The sequence below is a fragment of the Hyperolius riggenbachi genome, chromosome 5 (assembly GCF_040937935.1).
Source record: "Hyperolius riggenbachi isolate aHypRig1 chromosome 5, aHypRig1.pri, whole genome shotgun sequence".
Lineage (NCBI taxonomy): Eukaryota > Metazoa > Chordata > Amphibia > Anura > Hyperoliidae > Hyperolius > Hyperolius riggenbachi.
This window is the reverse complement of record NC_090650.1, coordinates 103682501-103700729: the sequence shown is the minus strand read 5'-3', so window position 1 is coordinate 103700729 and position 18229 is coordinate 103682501. Positions and strand designations below refer to the sequence as shown.

Below are 18229 nucleotides of genomic sequence, written 5' to 3'. Positions count from 1 at the left end.
GCCGCAGCATAGGTAGCCAGGGATAGGTGTAGCCAGTGGTAGGTGGTGCTGCATAGGTAGCCAGGGATAGGTGTAGCCAGTGGTAGGTGGTGCAGCATAGGCAGCCAGGGATAGGTGTAGCCAGTGGTAGGTGGCCGCAGCATAGGTAGCCAGGGATAGGTGTAGCCAGTGGTAGGTGGCCACAGCATAGGTAGCCAGGGATAGGTGTAGCCAGTGTTAGGTGGCCGCAGCATAGGTAGCTTGTGGTAGGTGGCTGCAGCATAGGTAGCCAGGGATAGGTGTAGCCAGTGGTAGGTGGCTGCAGCATAGGTAGCCAGGGATAGGTGTAGCCAGTGGTAGGTGGCCGCAGCATAGGTAGCCAGGGATAGGTGTAGCCAGTGGTAGGTGGCCGCAGCATAGGTAGCCAGGGATAGGTGTAGCCAGTGGTAGGTGGTGCTGCATAGGTAGCTAGGGATAGGTGTAGCCAGTGGTAGGTGGTGCAGCATAGGCAGCCATGGATAGGTGTAGCCAGTGATAGGTGGCCGCAGCATAGGTAGACAGGGATAGGTGTAGCTAGTGGTAGGTGGCCGCAGCATAGGGATAGGTGTAGCTAGAATTAGGTGGAGAGCCAGAGGGAGGGAGAGGGGAGTCAGGGGACAAATACTCACTGGTCAGCAGCCAAGTCCTCTGTCCTAAGTGCTTAATTCACTTAGAGTGCAGAGCCGCTGGGCGGGAACGAGCGTCATTGATGACACCAGCCCAGGACTCAGGAGAAGTGCTTTGCATAGTGCGCCGCTGGTGGGAGCCTGGGAGGCAGTCTGTACGTTCCAGCAGCCGCGTCCTCACTGGACGTGCTTCATATCCGGCGCCTGAGAGCCGATTTGCTGAGTGGTGACGGGCGGCGAATGCGGAAGTGGAAAAACCGGTATTTTGACAATGTGCATGGTATTATAACCATGCACATTGAAACCGCGATATATCGCGATACCGGTATATCGCGACAGCCCTACTGCAGAGACTCATGGTAGGACTGTAGTGTTGTCCGGATCATGAACGAATCGTTTATTTGATCCGGATCTTTTTTTGTGAGTCGAATCATCCGGATCATCACAATGAAAGATTTGGTTCACAGTGGAGGTCTGTCTGGAAGAAACAGGAACATACAGAATGTACAGTGCAGGGAAAGTCCTGTCCTGCTAGTCATTTCGCCCAGTCTGCTTCCCTAGTAAAATGATTCAAATGATTCGATTTAAAGATCCGGATCTTTTCAATGATCCGATTCAAATGATTCAAATCTTTAAAAAGATCCGGACTTCCTATCACTAACCTGGAGCGGCTGCTTTGAGAGCTGCATAACGCAGCTCAATCTGACGTCCAACTTCAACACCACCAAACGTTGCGTTAGGGGCACGTTATGCGACCAATGCAATGTCTTGGTGTGTAAGTAGCCTCAAACTATGATTCTGCAAGCCTAGATAATTTTTATAACAGGATTGTAGCTCAAAAAATATTATTATTTAATTTTTCCTCATGTTTTGCTGCAATTCATTTTACCCACTATGGTGGTGAGCGAAGTTAGAGGGTTTAAAAACCCTTCCCGTGAGGCAAAACAGGGTCTAACCCTAAGACCCAAATGGTGGTGCCCAACCTTAAGTCAATGCGCACAAAACCTATTCTTTGGCAAAAGTTTTGTTTTAGTAAGGCCTCGTTCACATCATTTAGCGCAGATGGCTGTGCGATTGGAACGCAACGCGTCCGATCGCACGCCATCTGCGCTCCTATGCGCTGCGCTGCAGATCCCATTCATTACAATGAATGGGATCTGCGCTGCGATTCCCAAAAATGCGTGCAGCACGCGATAGCGCAATCGCGCTGCCACGCAGCGCATATGATGGGAACGGTAGAAGGGCTGTCTATGCCCTTCTACCGTTCTTGCGTGTCGCACACTATACGCGCTGCCAAAATGCGGACGGCAGCGCGTATAGTCTGAACGAGGCCTAAGACTTTCAGCAGAGCAGAAGACAGTGGAAGTACATCCAGTATATTATTTTTGCTACCATGTATTTTTGCTTCCATGTAATTTTGTCCCTGGTCTTTTTTTGGCAGACAGCTTACTGTTGTGTATTTTCAGTCTCCAGCAGTCAGCTTACAGCTGAATTATCTGTAAAGGACAAGTTTCTGTTTATATCAGTCTATACCCGGGGTGCCCACACTTTTTTGGCTCGCGAGCTACTTCACAAACTTTCGATTCAAGGTGATCTACTACCCCCTCCCCCCCCCAAAATAAATACCCACATAGTTAGGCAGAAAGCCAGAAACCCCCCTCCACCCTGAAAAAGTGTGATAGCCACTTACACTACTTGCTGTCATACTTTACTCACTATCAACTCCCTGTCGCTACATTGCTGATTATTATAAATACTGTGATGCTGTACTGGTTGAACTCGATGAACGTATGTCTTTTTTAAACCAAAATAACTATGTAAGTAACTTGTCTATATATCTTATCTAAAGTTCAGATAGTTCACACAGCAAATCTAGCTGCAAACAGCTTCAATAGGATATGATTATTTCTTCCTGTTATACAATGACAGCAGCCATGTTGTTTGTAAACGTTACACACAGGCAAGCTTATCTGCATCTTCAGCACTCAGCCTGTGAAAAAAAACCTAATCCCCCCTCCTCCTCCCTCCTCCCATCTGCCTCTGAAATCTCTGGCTAGTAATACCTCCCCCTCCTCCTGCCCAGACTGAGCTCCCATGAGCCCTTGCTACTGTCTGAAAATGCCAAGGCTCTCTGAAAAGCTGTGGGCGAGGCTTGTTTAGTTTATAGGGAATTAGAGTATTAAAAAAAAAAAAAAAGTATTTGGCTTGAGGAATGCCCTATAAACAATAGGAAAGGAACACAATTATGCAATGAGTAAAAGTTCATCTCGGATCCACTTTAAGGCCCGTACCCACTACGCAATTTGTACTGCAATTTTTAAAGCGACAAGTGATCGTTTCCATGATGTGTTTGAACCTCTATTAATTTTTTTCCTGCAGTCTGTGACCCTTCTGGGAAAATGTACTTCCTGTCTCACCCACAAGTACCACTAAAGACAAGAAATCATGCAAAATCTCCCAATTCGGAACACAGATAGTAATAAGTCACTGACGGCGGTTCTAACCCTGATTCCTTATCAAAAGGTGCAAATTAACGGTACAACGTTTAGCCAACTATCATCATTTTTATAAGATCATTTAGATTGAAGGATAAGATCATATTTAATCAATCCCCATCACTAAAGAATCCAACTTGTGATCAGTACTACTGCACAGGTACTTGCGCAGGCGGAGTACACTTCCGATGACTTGGGTGCATTGGCGCGCAGAACGGGTGCATGCCCACACATGCGCAGAAGACGCTGAGCCATTGGGAGGCTGCAATACTTCAGGGGCTGGCAGCAGGACCTGGGAGAAGATGGCAAGTGACAAATGACTGGAAGAAAACCCAGGTAAGTAAAGCTAAATTTAGCTCGGAAGTCCTTGAAGCATACTTTATGTGCACTGTATGCCTGACTGTAAGCGGTCTACTACATGCATAACTCGCAGTGTGACTTTTCCCCTATGTTGTGATCCTATTTTAGCAGGCTATGCACAGTAACACATCACTGTGAATGTAGCCTCAAAGGGAGCCTAAAGTGAGAGGCATATGGTGGCTGACATACAATATTTATTTCCTTATAAACAATACTATTTTCTTGGCAGTCCTGCTGATCTCTTTTGTTTGGACATGGTTATATGGATTGGAGAATACAGTAGCTGGAGATATTTCCCTGTGTCAGTTGGAAAGAACATACCTGGGAGAAAGGAGGTGGTGGCGCAGGTGGACCACCTGGTAATGGTGGAGGTGGTGGAGGTGGTGGAGGTGGAGGAGGCACCGGCATGACTGGGGTCTCTAATTAGCGTTCAGCCCTGAAATACAACAAAAGACTGTATTAGTAATCAGATTCATGCACCATTAAGATTGGCTACCTAGTAACAATGTGTGTACAGGAAGATAGTTATCACTTGAATATATAGTGAACTCCAGAGACACTAATAAAGAAATTCTACATGATAAACAGCAGAGTGTCAAAAGGACTCTGGCTACACACATTGGGATATATTCATTAACTATGGTGATCAAAATAATGTGTGTAAAGTCAAAAGCCGGGTCTACACGGAGCGCCTCGATTAGCCGCCGGATCGACTTTGCCGCATCCCCGCGTGTACCTGCCGCATCCCCGCTCGTCCGCGCGGGCGTTGGATTCGACTCATCCCCGCCGGCGCCGCTTATCTTCCACTCGATTCCACGCTATTGTACGCTCGCGGGAAACGAGCGGGGAAACGGGCGCGGCGAGATCGGACCTGTCGGATCTTATCAATCGAGCCGCATCAGCGACTCGATTGAAAAGACACATCGTGCCGTGTAGACCCAGCTTTACACATGAATAGAGCATAATGCACTGCATGTAATATATTGCATTCTGCTCTGCTCATTGTACGATATGACTTTACGCACAATATTCTGATTACCACAGTTTAGTGAATATATAATGCCATCTCATAGCAAATAAGGAATGATCTATTTTTTTCTGCATCTTTAGGCTCATACACATGTCAGATTTTTCGTTCAAATCCAGTCTTACCAGCTGAACGACCGACCATACACACCTCCGATTTGACATCCAAACGACCGGACGTTTGGAAAAATCTGGCCTGTGTATGTACCTTTTGACAGGATTGGAAATGTTAATTACTGACTCTCTCTCTCTCTCTCTCTATATATATATATATACTTTCTTGCACCTTATTCAGTCAGGACTCCTGCACCATAGTCATATGTCACATGGTGGAACAACTACAGTATATGAACACTGTGCCATTAATGAGTGAGCAAGATGTGAGAATGGTAAAACTTAAAGTGAACCTCCAGACTAAAAATCTACTCAGCAGCACTGAAAAGGCTTGGAGTTTCTTTAACAGTTTCACAGCATCAGAACTTTGTTTTTCTTACATAAGCCTTATTTTTAGCTGCACAAAAGCTTAAAGAGACTCTGTAACAAAATTTTCAGCCTTAGTTCTTCTATCCTATAAGTTCCTTTGCCTGTTCTAATGTGCTCTGGCTTACTGCAGCCTTTCCTAATTGCACAGTGGCTGTGTTATCTCTGTTATATGATCTAATCTGTTTTCTTTGGCTCTGTTGGGCTAAGGCTGGAATGTGTGGAATGTGCAGGGCTGCTTGTGATTGGATAGAAGCGATACACACCCTCTGCACCCTTTAAAAGGGGACTACCTGTAGTTACAAGTAAGGGCCTGTGCTCACTTATGCGCTTCTGTGCCTTTTTCAGCAATTTTCATCAGTCTGTAACATTGATGCGTTGCTGGAAAATGCACAGAAGCATGCTTAGGCCTTAAGCACACTACACAGTTTATTTTGGATCATCCCATCCCATGTTTGGGGGGTGGAAATGAATAGGGACAAGACAAATAACATTTATATTGCGCTTTTTTTTTCAGGCAGACTCAAAGCACCAGAGCTGCAGCCACTAGGACGCGTTCTACAGGCAGTAGCAGTGTTAGGGAGTCTAGCCCCAGGACTCCTACTGAATAGGTGCTGACTTACTGAACAGGAAGAACAGATATTTGAGCCCTGGTCTCCTGTGTCAGAGGCAGAGCCTTTGACCAGTACACTATCCAGCCACTGCACGGGACAGGTAGGGATAGGTGAAGAAAGTCATAAGTGCTATTTCCATAACAAATAAAAAAAGCCATTTAGGCTACTTACTGGGGCATTGCAGTGCAGCGTAACGCAATGGAATGCAAAACCAATGCAGTGGCAGTGCAGCCATTGCGGTGTGGTCTAATGGCATGCGGCATCCCAACTGACTGCATGCAGTGCATTACCGCAAAACCTGTGTTCTAACAGTAACAGTAAAGCATACTTTTCATTGGCTGTATACTTTACTGTATGCAACGCAATGGTCGGATAACATGTGGTATGGATTTTACAGGGAATGCAATGCTGTGAACCTTGCCTTAATCTTGACCAACAAAAACAGCCCCAGTAAGGGTTAACCTTCTCCATCACATGACCATTGCCTTGGCCTATACACCAATGTGAATGCCAAGGAGGATTTGTCCACAATTCCATAACCAATAAGAGTAGGTGAGAACAGGGACCTGCTGAAGCTTAAAGGACATCCGAGGTGAAAATAAGCTGATGAGAAAAACAATTGTATCTATCCTCAGTCTCCTAAAAATGACTTTAGATATCCCACAGTTTGATTTTATATTTGAATCTAGTTTTAAAGTGTTTACTGTTTCATTGTCTCTGCTCAATGACACCTTCATTAACCATTTCAGCCCGCAGGGATTTTTCACCTTATGCATCAGAGCAATTTTCAACTCCCATTAATTCGCTAATAACTTTATCACTACGTGATCTAAATCTTGTTTTTTCGCCACTAATTAGGCTTTCTTTGGGTGGTACATTTTAAAAGGAATATTTTAAAAAATTGAAAAAAATCATTATTTCTCAGTTTTTGGCCATTATAGCTTTAAAATAATCCATGCTACCATAATTAAAACCTATGTATTTTATTTGCCTATTTGTCTCGGCTATTACACCATTTAAATGTTGTCCCTATCACAATGTATGGCACCAATATTTTATTTGGAAATAAAGGTGCATTATTTCAGTTTTGCGTCCATCACTATTTACAAGCTTATAATTTAAAAAATGTTCGTAGTATACCCCCTTCACATGCATATTTAAAAAGTTCAGACCCTTAGGTAAGTATTTTTTTTTTATTATTATTATTGTAATTTTTTTTCCCCACTAAATATTTTATTTGGGTAATTTTTTGGTGTTGGGAAATAAACAGTTAATTTTTTATGTTATAATGTGTGTACATTGGCTTGAAAAATGTATGTAGATGTAGTTTTACTATTTGGCCACCTTGAGTGTTTTTTTTTTTAACTTGTGCTTCGCGCTTCCTGGAAGAACAAGGACGGGGAAACTCTTTTTTGCAGAAAGACTGCGGCCTCTGATAAGAGACCGTCGTTTTTTCTGCTGGGAAACGGGAACAATCTCAGGGCTAGCGGGGAACGGCAAGGGGGCCGCGCGCGCGTTAGCGCGCCGAAGCGCACCTCTGCAGCAGAGCAGCCGCCTGGACGTGAAGATCACGTCTGGGCGGCTGAAATCGTTAAAGTATGTCAGAGCTCAAATCTATGAATTATTGACCATTTGTATCTCTTTCCTGCTCTCAGAAGCCATTTACTGACAGGAAAGTGTGGTATGGCTGTAATTACTTCTCAGTGAGGGCTGTTCTATAGTCTTACCCAGTCCTGACCCAGACAGAAACTGTCACTTGCATAATTGATGTTTAACTTTTTCAGCCAGAGAAAGAAAACAAGGAACACAGCCTATTTGTGTGCTAGGCACTGTACATACACATTTTTATTTATTTATTGTATTTATAAAGCGCCATATTACGCAGCACATGTCTATCTCATCATGTCACATGTCACCTCGGTTGTCCTTTAAGGCTGACTGAGGACAACATTTTTTTTTTTTACTTTTGGTCTACTTGAAGTGTGTATATGCACACTTCCAGCACTACCGTATATGCACTACCGTATTTGCACTAAATGTCTCAAGAACTTTCCTTTAACAAACGACTCACATCAAAGCACTGATGTTAACATTTATTAAGGAATCATAAAGTCATATTTAAGGAGCAGTTTAAAAGCTGAACACACCAACAAAAGTATTGTTTGGGCTTGTTTAATATCAATTACAGTGTTGCTACCAATTAGCTAAATTATACCTTGCCAGTTGCCACAATTAACTATGAATTACCCCTAATGATGAGGAAACAGTAGTTTGCAGGCAAAGGAGTTCGACTCACGTATCACTAAGGCAAAAAAAATGGAAACTTTATCATTTTTTATAATCAAGCACCCGATGAAATACAAACTTGTACAAATTAGAAATGGCTTTGTATTCACACAGCAAACCAGTGAGGCTATGAAAAATGACTAAGGCCTCTTTCACAGTGCGACGTTAAAGTCGCACGTTAGAAAATGTTCCAACGCAGACTAACGCACTGCAATGCAAAGTCTGTGCGACATTCACAGTGCACATGTTGCGTTGTGTGTAACGTGTAGCATTATTTAGAAAGTGCTGCATGCTGTGCGTTTAGCAATACATTTGCTGCGTTATGTGTTGCACATGCTCAGTAATGTTTTTTTTTAAAAATGTAACGCATGCGCTGTTTTCGTTCAATCAGTATACGGCGAAAACGGCGCGCCAAGAGACACATAACGTAGTACAAAATAACGTCCAATTGTATAACCTACATGCGCTGCGTTAGGGGCACGTTGTGCGACCTTAACGTCGCATCAAACTCAACGTCCTAGTGTGAAAGAGCCCTTAGGCTACTTCACACTGGGGTGTTGAGGTGCATTGCGTAATACAATATAATCACATTGCATGGGCAGCATGGTGGCGTAGTGGATAGCGGTCTCGCCTTACAGCGCTGGGTCCCTGATTTGAATCCCAGCCAGGGCATTATCTGCACGGAGTTTGTATGTTCTCCCCGTGTCTGCATAGGCTTCCTCTGGGCACTCCGGTTTCCTCCCACATCCCAAAAACACTGGCCCTAGACTATGATACATATGCTCCATGATACAGACATATGACTTGTAGGGATTAGATTATGAGGCCCTCTGAGGGATCAATAAGTGACAATACACTCTGTACAGTGCTGTGGAAGATTTCAGAGCTTAGGCTCCCTGCACACTGCAAATCCGTTTTGCGATTCCGATTCCGTTTCCAATTTCGATTTGCAATTCCGATTTTCCCTGAATGCAATCAACAGAAAAACGGAGGAAAAACCGCAGCATGCAGTAACGATTAAAAATCGGAATCGGATGTGAAAAACGATAAAAATCGGAATCGCATGCAGTGTGCAGGGAGCCTTAGACCCATTTTCGCAGGAACCAATTAACTGATGTGTGCGTTTTTGTGATGTGGGATGGAAATTAGAATGCCCAGGAGAAAACCCTAGCAAACACAGGTAGAACATACAAACTCCATGCAGATATGAACTGGGGACTCTAGCATTGCAAGGCAAGACTGCTGCCACTATGCCACCAAGCTGCCCATGAAATAACTCAAATATACTGCCTGAGGAAGTGAGGGAGAGTAGCAAACTTGCATGGACAATCTGAAGGCAAAAGCAGAGCTCTCACTGTGGCCTGGAACCCACTAGAAAGTGCAAAGCGCTATTGCAATCGCTAGCGATTTGTGATAGCGTTTTGCAAGCGATTTTGGGAGAGATTTCCCTGCTCCTATACAATTCATTAGAATGGAAACGCTACCAAAATGCTGCATGTCCTGTGATTGCAATTTGTTTAATCGCAAACACTCTAGTGGAATCAGTCCCATCCATTTACATTGGCAGAGCGTTTAGGGAAATCGCTAGCGATTGAAAGCGCTCCCTTAATGCTCAAAAAAATCGCTCTAGTGGGTTCCAGGCCTGATACAGGGTATACAATGTTCTGGAAAACATGAGTCCCGTGTCACTGTAGCCAATCTCTCTGTTACTGGATGAAAGAGAAAAATGTATTTGAATTGTGATTAAAGAAACTTGTTCAAGTACCAGACAGACTTTGGCCCAGTGCACACCAAAACCGCTAGCAGATGCTCAAAACGCTAAAAGTTTTTGGAGCAGATTTCAGAGCGATTCTAGGCATGTTTACGTTTCTGGGAGCGTTTTTGTGTAGCAGATTACAAATATTGTTACAGTAAAAGCTGTTACTGAACAGCTTCTGCAACAAAAACGCCTGGAAAACCGCTCTGCTCTAGTGTTTGAGCTTTTCCTATACTTCACATTGAGGCAGAAACGCTTCTGCAAACCGCAAAAGTGCTGCAGGACCCACGTTTGCGGTTTGCTAAAAAACGTAAACCGCCGGTGTGCACAATCCCATTGAAATACATTAGCCAAGCGTTTTTCAAGGCAGAAGCGGTTTGCGGATCGCTTCAAAAACTGCTCGGTGTGCACCAGGCCTAAGGCCTGATTCACTTTTGCATGGATGAAAAACTGATCCGTGAAATTGATCAGTTTCCATTCTGTTAGAAGGTGGTCAATGCGAAGGACGATGATCAAACCACACTGATACTCTCTATCCTAGTTCATTGTCCTTCATATTAACATTTGAAAACAAGAAATATATTGATTTAAAGGATGGGAATAAAGTTTAGAGTCAATTAAACACATTTTTCAGTAGATAAAATACATGAAGTACATGAGTCCTGAAAGAGAGACAAATAAAGAAGAAAGAAGGATAGTGGGATTGGGTTCCCAAAGTGGGACTGTCCCTCCAAAAGAAGGACAGTTGGGAGCTATGGATATGTACTATTTTTGCATCCTACAGAATGAAAAAAATAAATAAGCTAAAAGCAAATTGTCTTCCATATCAGCAGAACAGATCATGCTATTCCAACATGTGGGCAGAAACCAGGGAGGAGGCAGCAGACATGCATGTGTCTCCAGACAAAACAATGACAGGAGAGGAACTTTCTCTGCCTCCTGGAACACACAGCAGCTGAATACACCAAGCAGATGGAGAGCCACACTTGTTCCTGGCACAAAGCTCGCTCTGTTGACAGACACTAAAGTAAAATCAAAAATGGATGTGAAATCACTTCTCAAGTTACCACAGTAGCTATAAATATTGTCTCATATATGCACAGCTGTATGTGATTTTAAATTAGTATGCGGACTGTACTGCCTTCTGACCCAGTTTAATATTAATTGTTATTACTCTGTACATGCACAACATTATATTCAGATTCAGATATATTTATGTAAGCAGACTTGCTCAGACTGCAGACACATGTTCAAATGCCAGATGAAACTGATATGACCATGCAGATTGCATACATAGGACTTGATTCACTAACCGGCGCTAAGTGTTAGCGCTGGAGTGAAAAGCCACTTAGTGCCCGAAATGTAGCTTTGCGTGCATTAATAGCAGCGCAACACTACATCGCCCACAAGACCACCCATATCGCGCAGCGTGGCTGGAAAGTAACAGTGCGCGGTGCAACGTTATCGTCGCACCTGCTGCCCAGTAAATGTCTCACCCGGTGCGATGAAAACGGCATCAATGCGCCGCTTCGGGGGTACCCGATGCGCCGTTTTCGCCGTACCGTGTGTGTGTGTGAGTGTGCGGTGATTCGATTACAATAACACATGTGCGCGCGCACGTGTTATTGTGATCGAATCACCGCACTTATGCTCTTCTTGAATTGCTCCACTATTTTGCTCACTACTTTTGGCGAAGAATTTTAGGGTTTAATTGTTTTCTTTATTTCTTTTACAGTATCATTAAACTGAGCGCACGTAACTAAACTTCAAAAAATTATCCATCATGAATTTTTTGTTAAACATTAGCAAATGCCCGCCCACCAGGGTGACATTACCCAAACATCCGCCTATCTACAATAGGTTATTCCCCCAATAAAGTTTTGGCCAGCGACAAAGGAACTACACTGCAATAACTCACCTGTCCCGGTGGCTGCTCCATCCATGCTCTAACTACAGCCCCGCTGCTTGTCTCTTTTCCATGTGTAAATACAGTAAAATGTGCCCCATGGAAAAGAGGCCAGGCAGTGGGTATAAAGGCAGAACACGGATGGAACAGCAGCCGGGACAGTTGAGTTATTACAGTGCAGCTACACATCATCCAGGGACCCCATGGAGCAGTCGGGGGGACTATCTAGGAGTCCGGTGGCATGGAGGGGCCTGGCAGCGGTCGGGGCCCTAGGGTAATTGCCCACTTTGCAGACTAAACCACAACTCATGGCATTAACTCAGTGGCAGTACACCTTGAATAGTTGATGTCAAATAACTCACTTTCAACCAATGGTGAGGGTCCCAGAAACTGGCCACTTCTTGCACCACGGGCTTTCATAGCTATGCTGGTAATGAACACCTCTATATGTCAATTGCATAGTGGTAATCCTTAATAAACTTATTAAAACGTTTTGTTGTACCTGCATGCCGTGGAAAATAAATAAATCATTGTATGGAGTGTGACAGAGTCCGTCTTGTCTTTTGGTCCCAATCCTTAATAAACTGTTTCCTTACTCTAAATACAACTCTCTGATACTGCATCTATCCTTGAATGATTTTAGGACTCTATATTAATAGAGTGCTTGGGACCCCATGTAAAACTCATGTAGGGACCCCAAGCAGGTCCGGGATCTCTCATGACGCAAGGTAAAACATTTGCATCAGGCGCAGAGACTACAGGGGCAGCATGTTTGTACTGTGTTTACACTAACATCATGCAGTCAGAGTAAGAGGAGAAGCAAGCGGAGAGCAAGGTGAAAAGGTCATCATTGGGGAAAAGCAGCTTGTTGTGCTGTGTGAGGAGACAGACAGTGAGTGGGGAGGCAGGAGAACAGCAAAGTTTCATGTGACTTGCACAGCAGAAGGGAGGAGGTGGCACTGCTGTGGAGGAGGATTGAAGTGGCTGAGGGTGAGCAGTTTGTTTGTCACAGACTTACAGCCAGCCATAGTGCTATTGTGTTGAGCTGCAGCATGTCATGTGAGAGCATTAAATGAAGCAGAGTAAACTGTCGGGTGCTGTGCGATCATTACAAATGTAGGGGGGGAGGCGCATCCTCATATGATTGCCTCAGGCAGCAAAAAGTGTAGAACCGTCCCTGACCCCAAGCGCCTTAGTTATGCTACTAGAAGGGGAGCCACAAGAATGTTTGTCTGGGGGCAGAATGAGGATAAATCTGGCCTAGTGTACACTAGCATAAAAAGAAACTAAATGAGCATTTCCCTTGTAGCGGGGAGGAGGGGTGACTGTACACAACACCATATGATGACTCAGCAAACATTATGTTTAGTTTGTCACATAGACTTGCAATATGCGGGGAACACACAAGGGAAGAAATCAGTAACAGAGAAGGAGATAAGGTCACTAGCCGCGACAAGAGGAAATGATCAGTCCTACTTGTGACCTCTAAGTACATATATGACGACGAGGCAAAGTTCATATTTACTGACACAGAGATATGTGAATTATGAGACTGGAAAAAGCTACAGACTTTATGACCCTTTATATGTATCATACAGAAAACAATGGCAAAAACACCGCCTTTTCTAGGAAACCTTAAACTACAAGCAATTTAATTCATGAGGTTTTATGCCTTGTACTACGTTTCATTTGGCCTTGTACCGCAATCCGTATGCACTACTGATCATAAAGTCTCTTGGAATTTAGAGATACAAAACAACCTAGTAAAGTATTTCTGACCCAGAACATTGCTGCTACAGATAGGGCCGGTTTAAGTGGCACTGGGGACCCCGGGGAAAAGGGAAACTCCTTTCCCCAGCAAAGTCAGGGCGCCCTCCCCCCCAAGCGACGTGTAGCTCAGGAACTGCACCGCAATAACTCACCTGTCACGGTGGCTGCTCCGCCCATGCTCTATCTACAGCCCCGCTGCTTGTCTCTTTTCCATGTGTAAATACAGTAAAATGTGCCCCATGGAAAAGAGGCCAGGCAGTGTGTATAAAGGCAGAACACGGATGGAACAGCAGCCGGGACAGTTGAGTTAATACAGTGCAGCTACACATCATCCAGGGACCCCATGGAGCAGTCGGGGGGACTATCTAGGAGTCCGGTGGCATGGAGGAGCCTGGCAGCGGTCGGGGCCCTGGGGTAATTGCCCACTTTGCAGACTAAATCACAACTCATGGCATTAACTCAGTGGCAGAACACCTTGAATAGTTGATGTCAAATAACTCACTTTCAACCAATGGTGAGGGTCCCAGAAACTGGCCACTTCTTGCACCACAGGCTTTCTTAGCTATAGACTGCAGTCCTTCAAAAGAGTTCAGTCTGTGCTTGCCCCTGAACAGCAGGATGATGCAATCCAAGCAGCAATAGCTACATCCCCAGCTACTACCAACTTCTTACATTGAATGCTTCTGGATATGTTCAAATTTTCAGGCAGGATTTTTAGATTTTTAACTGCTAAAGCCTCATTTCCTGCAAATATAATGATATTTGAATACTCTGAGTAGTATGCTTTTAGGTGAGATCTTTAGATTTATTACTGGAGATGGACTTTCTAGAAAACCAGAGCCAAAGCTTGGTTCAGAAACAAAGGAGAGGGTCCTCCGGCTGATTGGAGCCACACTTCTATGCTGTTGTTGCGCTCCAGCTGTACGAGCATGGCTGTGACTACCGCAGTAGCAGCAGCCACTCAGACACAATCAGCTCTGGCTTACTGCCCAGGTGCAACTGTACTCTTGTGCTGAAAGAGGAGCAAGACCCCCGAATACCAACAATCCTTTGATGATGCTGTACATAGATGGGACAGTGAGCATGGTTCAGAGTGCTGCAGCACATAGGGGAATTGGTAGCTTCTGTACACGGATGGGACAGTGAACATGGTTCAGAGTGATGCAGCACATAGGGGAAAGGGTAGCAGCTATACACAGATGGGACAGTGAGCATTGTTCAGAGTGCTGCAGCACATAGTGGAAAAGGTAGCTGATGTGCACAGATGGGGCAGTGCGCATGGTTCAGAGTGCTGCAGCACATAGGGGAAAGGGTAGCTGCTGTACACAAATGGGACAGTGAACAAGGTTCAGAGTGCTGAAGCACATAGGGGAAAGGGTAGCTGCTGTGCATGGATGAGACAGTGAGCATAGCTCCGGGCGCTGCGGCCCATAGGGGAATTGGTAGCTGCTGTACACAGATGGGACAGTGAGCATGGTTCAGGGTGCTGCGGCCCATAGGGGAATTGGTAGCTTCTGTACACAGATGGGACAGTGAGCATGGTTCAGGGTGCTGCAGCACATAGGGGAAAGGGTAGCTGCTATACACAGATGGGACAGTGAGCATTGTTCAGAGTGCTGCAGCACAGGGGGAAACGGTAGCTGCTGTACACAGATGGGACAGAGAGCATGGTTTAGGGTGCTGCAGCACATAGGGAAAAGGGTAGCTGCTGTACACAGATGGGACAGTGAGCATGGTTCTGGGTGCTGCAGCACATAGGGAAAAGGGTAGCTGCTATACACAGATGGGACAGTGAGCATTGTTCAGAGTGCTGCAGCTCAGGGGGAAAGAGTAGCTGCTGTACACAGATAGGACAGAGAGCATTGTTCAGGGTGCTGCAGCACAGGGGGAAAGGGTAGCTGCTGTACACAGATGGGACAGAGAGCATGGTTCAGAGTGCTGCAGCACATAGGGGAAAGGGTAGCTGCTGTACACAGATGAGACAGTGAGCATGGTTCAGGGTTCTGCAGCACATAGGGAAAAGGGTAGCTGCTGTACACAGATGGGACAAAGAGCATTGTTCAGGGTTCTGCAGCACATGGGGAAAGGGTAGCTGCTGTACACAGATGGGGCAGTGAGCATGGTTCAGGGCGCTGCAGCACATAGGGGAAAGGGTAGCTGCTGTACACAGATGGGACAGTGAGAATGGTTCAGGGTGCTGCAGCACAGGGGGAAAGGGTAGCTGCTCTACAGAGATGGGACAGTGAGCATGGTTCAGGGTGCTGCATCACAGGGGGAAAGGGTAGCTGCTGTACACAGATGGGACAGTGTGCATGGTTCAGAGTGCTGCAGCACAGGGGGAAAGGGTAGCTGCTATACACAGATGGGACAGTGAGCATGGTTCAGGGTGCTGCAGCACATTGGGGAAAGGGTAGCTGCTGTACATGGATGGGACAGCGAGCATGGTTCAGGGCGCTGCAGCACATAGGGCAAAGGGTAGCTGCTGTACATGGATGGGACAGTGAGTATGGTTCAGGGTACTGCAGCACATGGGGAAAGGGTAGCTGCTGTACATGGATGGGACAGTGAGCATGGTTCCGGGTGCTGCAGCACATAGGGGAAATGGTAGCTGCTGTACATGGATGGGACAGTGAGCATGGTTCCGGGTGCTGCAGCACATAGGGGAAATGGTAGCTGCTGTACATGGATGGGACAGTGAGCATGGGTCCGGGTGCTGCAGCACATGGGGAAAGGGTAGCTGCTGTACATGGATGGGACAGTGAGCATGGTTCAGGGCGCTGCAGCACATAGGGCAAAGGGTAGCTGCTGTACATGGATGGGACAGTGAGCATGGTTCAGGGTACTGCAGCACATGGGGAAAGGGTAGCTGCTGTACATGGATGGGACAGTGAGCATGGTTCAGGGTACTGCAGCACATGGGGAAAGGGAAGCTGCTGTACATGGATGGGACAGTGAGCATGGTTCAGGGTACTGCAGCACATGGGAAAATGGAAGCTGCTGTACATGGATGGGACAGTGAGCATGGTTCAGGGTACTGCAGCACATAGGAGAAATGGTAGCTGCTGTACATGGATGGGACAGTGAGCATGGTTCAGGGTTCTGCAGCACATGGGAAAAGGGAAGCTGCTGTACATGGATGGGACAGTGAGCATGGTTCAGGGTACTGCAGCACATGGGAAAAGGGAAGCTGCTGTACATGGATGGGACAGTGAGCATGGTTCAGGGTACTGCAGCACATAGGAGAAATGGTAGCTGCTGTACATGGATGGGACAGTGAGCATGGTTCAGGGTTCTGCAGCACATGGGAAAAGGGTAGCTGCTGTACACAGATGGGACAGTGAGCATGGTTCCGGGTGTTGCAGCACATAGGGGAAAGGGTAGCTGCTGTACATGGATGGGACAGTGAGCATGGTTCCGGGTGCTGCAGCACATGGGGAAAGGGTAGCTGCTGTACATGGATGGGACAGTGAGCATAGTTCCGGGTGCTGCAGCACATAGGGGAAATGGTAGCTGCTGTACATGGATGGGACGGTGAGCATGGTTCCGGGTGCTGCAGCACATGGGGAAAGGGTAGCTGCTGTACACAGATGGGACAGTGAGCATGGTTCAGGGCGCTGCAGCACAGGTATTTGGATGGTGTGTTACACATGGAAGAGTGAAGCTGTGTGCATGGGGGGATAGCACATAAAAGGGTGTAGTGATACAGTAAGCAATATCTAGCTCATCTATCTCAGTCTGAATGCTTTCTGTAGCCCGTCTGGATAGATTTCCTATGGTGTTACTGGAAACAGAAATAAATTTAATCTCCTCTACTGTAGAACACATTTCAGTGCTGTGGGAAATGGATAGAATTTCTGCCAACTGCCATTTGTCTTTGTGTTTCTATTGAAAAAAACCCTATTGTGGAAGGAAGGAAAATATTTCTACCGAAGATACAAACTACAATAAAATAAAACAGGAGAGAGGGTTTTGTCTGATGCAAAAAAAAAAAAAAAGTAATAATTGAGTTTCTTAAACTTAATAACACAGGTATGAGCGGCCTATGGCTGGCCCATCTCAGGTAAAGCAGTTGCACATTATTATGGTACTTTTCCATTGTTGTTTCCTTTTATTAGGATTTTGTTATGCATTTTGCTTGGCTGCTAATACATCCGTCTATTACCTTCAGTTAAACAAACAGGTTAGGTCAATCAACTGGAAAATCTGCCTCTTCAGTGCACAGTTTCCACCTGTGACATGAGGGATTCAGCCACTGGGAGAAAGTAAGGACTATATTTAAAGGAACATAGCATTATAATGAAGAATTCAATAGGATCTGTCAGTAACTAAACTCTGAAATGCCCATTGTGATTTATTTATTAGGTTTGGTATTAAAGTAGATTTTTTCCATACATTTTTAATCAGAAATATATAAAAGCATATCTACAATTAAACAACAAAAGTCTCCCATTAAATTCCATAACATTGATAATATAAACAATAGCAGAAATGAGGTCTGCTAATCCCTTGTGCCAGAAATGCCATGACATGTGACTTCTATTTTCAACACAAAATTCAAGGTGTTAAAGGGCTAGTGTTCTGGACATATACTCTGACCTAATCTTGAGCTCATACAGAAGAAAAAGGTCCATGTACACCTGGAAAGCCTCATGAAATTACCTCAAACTGTAGTTGACCTGCACTGGAACTAATGCTGACACAGAGCTGAAGTCAAAGGTCCATGTGCTACCCCTTAATAAGATGACAAATCTGCTGCCTCTGGACCATGCAGTGCTGCCTTAAAGTGTACCAGAGACAAAATAGATTTAAAGTTTTATACATACCTGGGGCTTCCTCCAGCCCCATCCGCACAGATCGCTCCCACCCCGCCGTCCTCAGTCTTCTCCGTCTTC

General features: G+C 45.3%; 1 protein-coding gene across 2 annotated transcripts in view; it reads right to left on the bottom strand.

Annotated features, from left to right (window-relative positions):
• The window catches only part of WIPF3 (WAS/WASL interacting protein family member 3), a 116671-nt gene that overhangs the window by 69949 nt on the left and 28493 nt on the right, over window positions 1-18229 (bottom strand). For both annotated transcript variants that reach the window (XM_068236080.1, XM_068236081.1), the window contains one exon: window positions 3821-3935. In XM_068236080.1, the coding sequence (XP_068092181.1) occupies window positions 3821-3907 (87 nt within the window). In that variant the 5' untranslated portion in view covers window positions 3908-3935. The remainder of the gene's footprint in view (window positions 1-3820; window positions 3936-18229) is intronic.